The sequence below is a fragment of the Protobothrops mucrosquamatus genome, unplaced genomic scaffold, assembly GCF_001527695.2.
Source record: "Protobothrops mucrosquamatus isolate PMUCROS unplaced genomic scaffold, P.Mucros_1.0 scaffold454, whole genome shotgun sequence".
NCBI lineage: Eukaryota > Metazoa > Chordata > Lepidosauria > Squamata > Viperidae > Protobothrops > Protobothrops mucrosquamatus.
In genome coordinates this window covers 434,917-445,619 of record NW_015386777.1, presented here as the reverse complement: position 1 = coordinate 445,619, position 10,703 = coordinate 434,917, and the positions used below count along the sequence as shown (strand labels likewise).

At 51.4% G+C, this 10,703-nt stretch overlaps 1 protein-coding gene across 1 annotated transcript in view; it reads right to left on the bottom strand.

Annotated features, from left to right (window-relative positions):
- The window catches only part of ADO (2-aminoethanethiol dioxygenase), a 22,546-nt gene extending 12,005 nt beyond the window's left edge, over window positions 1-10,541 (bottom strand). Inside the window, exon 1 of the mRNA XM_029284237.1 lies at window positions 10,501-10,541. Coding sequence (XP_029140070.1) covers window positions 10,501-10,541 — 41 coding nt within the window. The remainder of the gene's footprint in view (window positions 1-10,500) is intronic.
- Window positions 10,542-10,703: the final 162 nt, after the last annotated feature.

The following is a 10,703-nucleotide window of genomic DNA, read 5'->3' as shown; positions in this document are numbered from 1 at the left end:
CCTTCCTTCCTTCCTTCCTTCCTTCCTTCCTTCCTTCCTTCCTTCCTTCCTTCCCCTGGGAGCTGCTTTGGATGGAAGGCTGCTCTTTCAGGTGGGCAGAGCCAGGCAAGGCTTCCCTGGGTGGAGAAATGCCAGGACGGAGGAAAAACCATGCTTGGGGGGAGGGGAGGCGCTTCAGACAGTCGGGGAAAATTCTCCCTTTTAGAGAATTTTAGAGAATTAGAGCAGATGGTTTTTCTTTCACCCTCATTGCTTTATAGAAGGTTAAAAGTCACTTTTCTTCAATTTGACGTGTTTTTTGGCATTTTCTGACTGCATTTCAGTGCAAGTCATACGTGACCGAATGTATACTTCAATGTTAATAGTTTTGATTCTTTTTTTAAAGGAAAACGTACTGTGTGCCCTTAAAATAGATGAATCAATTAATGAAAATGAATTTTACACTTCATTCAGTTAACCCATTAACATTTCTTGTTGGTTAAATTGAATCTTGTTAATCAGTCAAGCTAGAGATTGTTTTTTAAAATTATTTGATAAGCCTTGTCACAATTCTGATCAGAGAAACCTTTTCCCTTTGTTAATATTTTGTTTTAAAAATATTGTTATCTTCTGACTTAAATTAAGCTTCTTAACACTGAAGAGAAAATTTATCCTTTAAACATGCGCCTTTCATGAAATTGGAAAATTATGTAAAAGCTATCCCAATTAATTAATTAACTAACTAACATGTTAAAGCTAAGATTAGTGCATAGGTACACCTTGTGTAGTTCTGTAGGTAGCATCTGGCAACTGTCTGGCTGTGAATAGAATTGTTGTGCTTTCTTCCCACACGAGGACTGATCGTTGTGTGTTACGTGAGCATGGTTCACTGTGGAGTAAGCAGAAAAGATGATACTTAAAATCCATAATAAATAAATAAAACCAATTTTATTATCACAGCCTTCCAGTCAGCAGCTCTTCAGCAGCCCAAAGAGGCCATGTCAGTGCAAAATGGAGTCCCTCTTCCATGGTCCTCCTTGGCCAGCCCTGAAGGGGAACCGCCCGGCCGCAGAGCCCCCAACGGTGGGCCTGGAGGGGAAGGGGGCACAGGGAGAGGGGGGTGGGGGTGGGGGGTGGGGGGCAGGAGAGCAGGCCAGCACACAAGCCTCCTCCTTCCCTGGGTCTCCTGTTCAGTTCCGGAGGGATGGAGGAGAGAACCGCCTGCAGGAATTGCCAAGAGGTCTCCTGGTTGCCCCTGAGACCCCCCTCCTCTTCTGTGGGCTGAGGCTCCTTCCCACGAGGGGCTGCAGCTCTTTCTCCTGCGTCCCGAGGGGATTCTCACAGCCCATCATAGAGGCAGCCTGCCACCCTGCGTGGGAGAGATACAGAAGCGAGCACCAGCCAGGGCTGCAGCCCCGTCCACTCTGGCAGGGAGGGCTACTCTATGCAGACAGGGAACAGAGCCAACCCTCCCTCGCAGGGAGGATGTGACCAGCTGGTGGAGCATCCGCAAGCAAACCAGCCAGCTCTGGGAGCAGCCAGGAGCCCTCCTGCCCTTCCAGGCCTGAAAGGGAGCCTGTCCTGTCCTGTCCTGTCGGGGGGGGGGGCTCTGGCTGCTGGGCCAGGCAGCCTCCTTCCCCAGAGAGGAAACCTGCATGAAAGCGAGGGTCCGGCCTCCCCCGGGGTGGTGCAGAGTCTGGCCACCTAAGGGGGAGAACGGGACCATTTGGGGGGAGGCCCTCCAGCCCCACGTCCAATGGGGGGTGGCAAGGAGGGGCCTGTGCTTGGAGAGACAGTAAAGCGGCCCCCATCACTCCCTGGAGCTGCCCATCGTTGGGCCTTTCCAAGTCCGGCAAAGAAGTGGGCGAAGGAGAAGGCTGAAGTCCCGCAGGCACACGGTGACTTTGAGCTGACCCTCTGGGCTTTTTTTTTGCTGTGGGATATTCAGAAGTGATTCCCTGCCACTTTTCCTGCGCAGGGCACTCCATTCTGAGTGTTGGGTCAAGATCAATAGTCATAGTTTAAAACTGACATCTTTGAAGGGAAAATATGTGGTGCGGCAGCCGCCTAGACGCGATGCTGCTTGAGTGAAGAAATGGTGCGCTCTTTCATGATTGTTTCTCAGTGACAGTGTCCAGAGTGTCATTTCGTCCCCCGAGTGAGCACCTGACAGCCTCTCCGGGCATCTTATCTATCAGCCTGTTCTCATTCGGCTTCTTTCATGCTTGGCCTCTCGACCGGAACTTTATTTACAAGGTCCGTGGAATTAGAAAGGATGGGCGCTGCCTCGCCTGGTGGTGAGAAAGAAGAGCCATCGCTCCACCAGCCCCCCTTTCTTTCTCCCCCTCCCTCCCTCCCTCCCTCCCTGGCAGCAAGGAAGGCCGGCCGGCCCTCGGGGGCCCTTGCTTGGAGGGGGATCTGCTTAGCCATCCCGGATCAGGCCCACGGCAGGCTGCTCACCCACCCATCGTCCGCATCGCTGGCTGCCCATTTGAACAGAAGCCGCTCTCCACTGCAAGCCTCTGCATCTGGCCGGTGCTTTGGCCTGTCCAGGCAAAGAGATCGCGGCCCTTTCGGTCAAGGCCCTCTGTGGGGAGGGAGGGAGGGAGGGAGGCAGGCCCACTGAACGGGGCCTCCCGCCTAAAGGGAAAAGGCGGTTCAGAATCAGCCCCGCGTCTGATTGTGCCATGCGGGGCGGCTGAAGGGGTGTTCTTCTCAGCCCCGGCAGAATTTTGCTGAGTTTGTGGATGATGGGTCTTCCCACAGGTGGGAGCTCTTCCCACACTCAGCAGCCTCTTCCTGGCGCCTTCCCAGGAGTACTTTCGAAGGGCAAGCAGACCCCCTTTCCTGACCGCTGGGACACGCGGCCACGCTTAAGACTCCCGGAAAAAGGGCTGGTTGGCAAAAATGCTGGTGTGCCAGGCCTGGTGAACATTGTGTATGATGAACACAACAGCAGCACATAGTGCCCTTGCCCCTCTGCAGGGCAGGTGTGCCTTCCTCTCCTCCTCCTCCTCCTCCCTCGCAAAGAGAGTGAGAAAGGGAGTTTTGGCCCCATGGAAGTGGCCTGCTTCAAAGTCAGGTCCTCCTGCTGTAACAATAGTTGCCTTCCACAAATGTTGCCAATTGGAGTTGTCCCTTGACCGCCAGTCCAGACGGTCAGCAGAGGAGCCTGGCCTGTTGTTTTCCTGTCACAGCTCCTGGGGGGGCACATGCAAGCAGACCATCATTACAACCCCCAAATATATGTATCAGTGTTTCTCACCCTTGGCAGCTTGAAGACGTTTGGACTTCAACTCCCAGAATTCCCTGCCCAGCCATGATGTCTGGGGAATTCTGGGAGTTGAAGTCCACAAGTCATCAAGCTTCCAGGGTTGAGAAACGCTGCCATATACAATACTCCTTCCTTTACCCATTTATCTTCTCCACAACTACCATTTGGGCAAAAAAAGAGGTCAAATGTCCCCATCCCAGCAGTGCCCCCCACATCAAGTCCTGGATGCAGGAAATGGCCTTTCCATGCGGTCCGTTCCCCTATGGAAGGGAGCCTGCCTGAATATTTCAATTATGAACAAGCAAGCTTTATTATCCCCTTAGTCTTCCTTTCTCTTCCTTTCAACGAAGCTCTGTCAAGACTTCACTGCTGTAAAACACCCAGAAGAGGAATGTATTGTTTTGGCTTACAACCACTAAGAATTGACTAGCAATCCATGTTTTGGAGCCCTCAACACCTGTGCCTATCTCAAAAACCCACTTCTGGGGCGTGTCTGGAATGACATACGGTCTCTTGCTTGAGCAGGGGCTGGACCAGAAGACCTCCGAGGTCCCTTCCAACTCCGTTATTCTATTAACCTGTTATTCCCCCCCCCTCCATCCTTTGCCTCCTGGCTTTGCATGCAAACGAGCACAGGCAGCACCACCTCCAAGACAGGGAGAGGACGCTGGCCGCACATTTCCCCCCTGCAAGTGAAGGCCTTGGGGAAAACTGTGGGGTGCCGGAGGTGAGGGTGGGGTCCAGAAGGTGGGCTGATGCTCTGACCGGCTTCCCTGAGGTCGGGATGGTCTCAACCCGCTTTGAGGGTTGGGAAGAGGAAGCAGCCCCGCTAACGAAGAGCCACCGGCCTTGCCCTTATTCAAAGAGGCAGCCCCAAATTCCAGCACAGTGAGGGAGACCTTGTCCCCAACCCTCTTCTTCCAATATCACATCCCCCACTGCAAGGTATTTTTCTAAATAATATAATTCAAAAGAAAAACCCACAACAGGTTTTGGCACAGTAAGCAAACCACTTAGAGACTCTGAAGGTGTGGCACAAAAAATATAACCCTTCTCTCTATCTCGATCAAAATATTGACCAGCCCCCAAATACACCATTTTCTGGACAAAGGGTGGACTGCAGAAATGAATCCAAGGCCTGCAGCCATTCCTCACTGGAAAGCCATACTGCAGCGCTAATGGCACAGATTTCCAATAGCTGATTTATATCATCTGGACGCAGACAGAACCGTTTAAAGGCAAAGTGATCTGAGCTGACGGTCCCCGTCCAGGTCCTCTCAAGCCCAGTCAACTCACTACTTCTTTTCACCAGTGGAAACACGGGTCTTCCTTTGACTTGCCACACTGGACATCCACCGTCCAACCGGCCTCTCCTCTGGCCTTCCAGCTGGTCAGGAAAGGAGAGCAGGGAGCACCCACTGGGGTGGGGGTGGGGGTGGGGCCGGGGCCAAGGGGGTCGTGGAGCTGCTTAGCTGGGCTCCTTTTGCCCCTCACCATTCTGCACTTAAAGGCAAGGAGGGTTTCCTCTCCTGCTTAATTAAAAAGATGCAGCAGTTAAATCTTAAAGGCAAAGAGAGAAAGCAAGGAGAGGACAAGGAAGACAAAGAGGTAATTATCTTGGAAAAGAGAGCCACATGCAACCCTCCTCGGTTTTTATGGGCTCTAAGCCCAATTAGCTACATGGAGAGGGTCCCATGTCTTCCATAATCGGAAACTGCACATTAATATTGACCATACAGAAGAATGTGATGAGCTGTTTGTTTCGTTCTGGCTTACACATAATGAAGCACAAAAAATATTCTCCACTTCCAGTGAAACATGAAATAGTCAGGAATTTGGAGAAAGTAGAAGCATTCACACCCAAAATACTTGCCTTGTTACACTCAGGAAATCAGCACTGATTTTTGGGTGTGTTGATCATGCTGTCTGGGAATGATGGGGGCTGGAGTTCTCTCCATCCCAGCCGGCTTCCCTTAGGCAGAGCAGAATTGGGAGTGGATCAACCACAAAGGTCCTGAGTTCCTGGCCAACTGACACACCACACTCGCCAGACCCAAAGACTGCCCCCCCCCAATCCATCTAACAGTCTTGGGAACGGGACTTCACACTCGGCTTACGTGCCCAGAGCTTCTGACCTTGAACACAAAGCCTTCAGAGAGATAGGAAGAGTCAGCAGATGGGATAATCTGCAGACATTTGGGAATGTTTACACATTCTTTCAAAGCACAGCTGCTGCTGCTGTTGCTACTGCTGCTGCTTTGCTAAATTTAGATCCTGCTTTTCTCCAGGAGCTCAAGACGCTTCTACGAGGGGCCCCCTCGTTTTGCCCCAGAAAAACAACCCTGGGGAATTTTGTGGGCCAAAACAGTGAGCACCCCAAAGTCACCCAGGAGGCTACCTTGGGTTGGAGAGAGCAGAACTTAGGACTTTGTCCGCTACCCTAATTTTCTCCAACAACCTGGACTTCAAGAACTCTGGAGAAAAATCCAGGAAAATTTGGTCGCTGTTATGTCATATTTTTAAAATGCAGCAGCTGTAAAGCTAGCAGGAAAATTACAGCATTGCAAGAAGCCTGTAATTAGGGGGTTTATGTAGCTGATTTGAAGATAACAGATTTCCTAATGTCTACATTTCGAAAAAGTAACATGTCTGAGTGCTGGCAGTAAAGTCCACCAGCAGGCAGTTCGCAGTCCTGCTCCAGAACAGGAGAGCCCCCAAGTCAGTCACCACACTGATGGGCCTTGGGTAAACAAGTCACCATGGCAATGAGCGCAAGGTAGGATACGCACGCACACACACACACACACACACACACACACCTCCCCAGCCCTCTCCCGAGGCGTCTGATTTCCCTGTCAAGTTGGCTGGGGATTCTGATCTGGGAGGGAACGAGGCACTCACTGCACCTGTGAAGGTCTGAGATGGATGGGAATGGACATTTGCCCCCCCATAATGTGACCGGTTCCAAGCTGCTTAGGCCTTGGGTGTTGGGGGGAGGTGCTGTCTGGAGATACAGCAGCTGCCCCGTCCTGCCCCGGGTGGGGATTGGACTCCGAATCCTCCCATTGGTGCCACCCACAGACAGCCCACTCCAGGGTTGACCACTTTTGCCCTCCTGGGCGCCACAGTCAGGGGCATCTAAGCTGGTGCGTCCAGCAGCCTCTGGGCTCCAATGCACCAAGCGGCTCCTGCTGAAACAGAAAAGAAAAAGAAAACACAGAAGAAACCCCCCCTCCCCCCGCGGGGCTTTTCTGTGGTGCTTTTGGCAGCGGCACCAGGAGAGACTTCGTAGACGCAGCTCAGAGAGACAGACGCCTGCCGGGAGGTCTCAGGGGAAGGAGAAAGAGAGCCCTCAAAATGGTGGACTCCAGTTCTTCCGGACAGCGGTTCCCATCTTTCCAGATCCCAGCCAGCCGGTGAGGGTGAGGGCTGACAGAAGATGCAGCCAGAAACAGCTGGAGGACCATAAGCTGAATCACGGATGGGGGTGGACATCAGCAGCCCAACAATGGTGTCCCGTCTATTGCTTAAATGGGGCTCTTCTGGTATATGGGGCAGAACCAGACATCTGGGGCCCCATCTAACAATTCCTCCAGTAACTTGGGGGGGGGGACATCTGAGATGCCTGGTTAGTAAGTGACAGCCACTATGTTGGGGGATCCAGAGAGACACGCTGCATGTGGTTGTGGCCCAGCCGCTGTTGGCAGCTGCTTAAGCGTAGCCGTACTGGGGAGACGTGCACGCCGTTGAGCGACTGCCCTGGTCCACCTGGCCAAAACCCGACTTAATTCCACGGCCGACCTTAGCTCAGCCTTCCCCGAATCTGCTCTTGGTGTGTGTGTGTGTGTGTGTGTGTGTGTGCCCAATACAGATGACCAAGTGGCCGCAGTAGGCCTGCAGCTCAGAAGCAGCTGCACGAGGCCCTCCGGTTGGGTTAAAACGGCAGCTTCCCAAATTCCTGGCATGACAACCCCAAGTCAACAGGCGCACTGACAATCCCTCACATGTTGTGCCTCAAGCGGGTTGTCAGTTCCAGGACACGTCCTGTTCCCTGTCTTTTCCTTGAATGGGGACCTAAGACATTCCTTGGGACGGAGCTCAGGTTGGATTCCTGCTTTTCTTTGTCAGCTCCCCCCCCCCCGTCCTCCTCCTCCTCCTCCTCCTCCTCCTCCTCCTCCTCTCTCTAGCTGCCCCTCAGGCTGAGAGAAGCTCCCATTGGTATGCAGATTTGGCCCTGCCCGGCGGGCGGCTGCCTCGGGCCCCGCAGCTCAAGGCACTTGGACCTGGCGGGTGGGGCAGGGAGTGGGAAGCAGCTCCTGGGGGGGCCTTCAGGCTCTGTAGAAAATAATGATGTATGAGACAGGGATTCTTTGGGAGCCTGAGGAGGACATGACAGATAGGATAATATGGGGGCCAAAGGCTGCCTCCACAATTGAGATGGATGGCCTAATCTTGCCTCGCCGTGATTGTGAGCGGCCCGGACCGAGATGAGCTCTCTGAGGAAGGATGTCACTGGATGGCAGGTGAAATCTGATGGGCTTCCCATCCGTCCCTCCTGGGGGCCTCCCAGGCCAGGAGCCAGACGCAACAGGCGCAGGCCTTGCAGACAGAAGGGCCTGGCTGGGAAGGGTCCCCCAAGCGGGGCCCGTCTCCCTGGCTGCCCCTGCAGGGAGAGATTTGGGGCCTGGATTTGGGGCCTGGAGGCAACAGCTCTAGAGCAGGGGTCCCCAATCCCCGGTCCGTGGACTAGCACCAATCTGTGGCATGACAGCAACCGGTCCACACAAACAAGCCAAGCCCCATCCGTGGGATGCAGGCAGCATACAAAACCATGCACTCTCCGGTCCGTGGAAAAACTTTTCTCCAGGGAACCAGTCCCTGGTGCCCAAAAGGTTGCGGACCTCTGCTCTAGAGCATTTGCAGCTCTTCTGTTGACGTGGTTTCCTTCGCTTTTCTCCTGTGGGAAGAAGGACTTTGCTCCATGAGACAAGAGCAAACACGGGTCCCAGAGACACCTCACTGCAACAGCTTAATGTTGGTGGCCTACGAAAGTAACAGGCGGGCATCATACTCTTGCAGCTCTCCGGAAGGGAAAATGTTTGTGTGCACCAGAACATGGAAGCCAGGACTGACCACTAGTCCTGCCTGCCCAGCTGGAAACCTGAGCCTGAGTAGCTTATTGCTAAAATGCGTAAACGTTTGTTGAGATGTGGGACAGAAGAATAACAAGTCAAGGAATGTATGATAAAACGGGCTAAGAAAGATTAACTATAATATACAGACGGACCAATGGGAAAATATGTGGCTGGAAGGACTGAAATTTTCATTAGGTTCTAGTCTTAAAGGGAATTTTTATAAAACAATGAATCACTGGTATTTGTCACCAAGGAAATTAGATAGAATGTAGAAAGGTACTTTGAATCTTTGCTGGAAATGTGAACAACTTGAAGGGACATTTTGTCATGCCTGGTGTATGTGTAAAAAGGCTTTCAAAATTTCAAAATCAAATACATACATTAATTTGGAAGATTTCAAAAGGTTAAGACATAATTGAAATCAAGACGTTTTTGGAGGGGGGACTAATTGATAAGCAATAAAAAAATCATAGAACTTAGTTTTTATATATAATAACTCAACAAGATTAATATTATGCTTGAAAGTGGAAAAGGTCAATAATGCCCAGAATGGGGAATGACTGGTGAGGACGTTGGAATTTGCTGAGGAGGCTAAATTAACTCCTTTGCTTAGAGGGAAAACTATATTTATCGATGATGGGAAATCGCTTAGAGTCTTTTTGCATAAAAATTGGAAAAATGTGCTTATGTTGGGGATTTGATGATTAGGAAAAAAAAATCTGGATAATAAAAAAGAGTGGGCTTTTTAAAAAGAAATAATAGAGATATGACTTTGTGATTGTACTTCCCAAAGAAATTGGAAGCTTCTTCTTTCTTTTTCTTCTTTTTTCTGCATTTTTCTATTTTCTTTCTTTCTTTTTCTTTTCTCTCTTTCCTGCTTTTTTCTTTTTATTAGTTTGGGTTAGTTTTTATGTCTATGTAAAACTTTAAAATTTTTTTTTTTTTTTAAAAAAAAGAACAGAATCTGGCCAGATGTTTTCTCTTCCATTTCCTGGGGCCACCTGAAGAGCGGCTGCTCCCTCTGCTCTCTCCAGGGGGGGCGTCTTTCTGGGAAGCCCTTTCACTCTAGGCTGCAGATTCCTTCAGCAGATTCTGCCTCTGGTGGGGCAACAGCGCCCTCAGCTGGAAAGCAGGGCGGGGAGGGTCTCTCCAGCTGCAGCTGGATTCCTGCCCGTTCCAGGGGCTCCTGCTGGCTGCAGGGAGACGCAGTCCTTGGGCTTGCGCTGGATGCACAGCTGGATCTGCATCAGGCTGGATCTGCATCAGGCGTCCTGGGAGCTTAATGAAGCAGCTGCTCTGTAGTGCCAGGCCCCTCTTGCTGGGGGGTGGGTGGGTGGGGCTGAACCAGCCTCCTTCCTAATCCATCTCCCACAAGCTGTAATCCAGCCAACTCAGCTGAGAAAAGAGACACTCCGGGCTCTTCCGTGTTCTGGCGCAGTCACTCCTTGATCCCCTTTGCCGGATGACCAGGCCGTCATGCGATGGCTAGCCCGCCCCCCTGCCCCCCCCCAGGGAGAGAGCATGGCGGAGAAAAGGGATGGGAAGCCTGCATCTGCCTGGGGGTGGGTGCAAATTGGGTTTATGCAAGGTAATGAAGCCGAAAGCCATTGCTCTGATTATCCATTTGTTTCGCCTTTTATTAGATAAATTATGGAGATGTTGGTTCATAAATATTACTGAGGTAATTATGAGTGAAAGATATGAACCCTTGTACTATGCTATTATCAAGGAGAAGAGATACATTTGTTAAAAATGACATTTGACTTTAAAAATGCACAATATGGCAAAAGCGTGCTGTTTTTTTTAAAAAGAAAGACAATAGGAAGCCCCAAATAAAAACTTATCTCATTTCAACTTTTACGTACTCAAATACAAGTGTTAAAAGGAACCCACCTTAAAATGTACTCAAATGTTTTGCACTGCAGTTTTTGCCAGCTCTCTGAACTGTAATTATCTGGGGGTGCAGCTGAAGAAGCGGCTGTGGGGGGGGGGAGCCCAGAAGATCTGCTAGTCTGGATGTTCCCCTCTTGCCAAATTCTGGCTTGGAAGAGAGGAGCATCCTTCTCCCTGCTCCTCCAGCCCTGGCCGGCTGCCTCAAGACTCCCTCCTCACCTGGAAACCACGTCCATTTGCTCCCCAGGCCCCATAGCCATCCTTGTGTCCCAGAGGCAGAACTGGGGGCAACAGTGCCAGTGGCCAGGAGAAAGTGGGAGAGGCTCCCCCATCTCTCTGGGTGCAACTGACCGGTTGGAGCGCCTGTCCCCAGCTGCCCTGGCCATGAGTCTCTTTGCTGCCATGACCCCGTGATTTTGCTT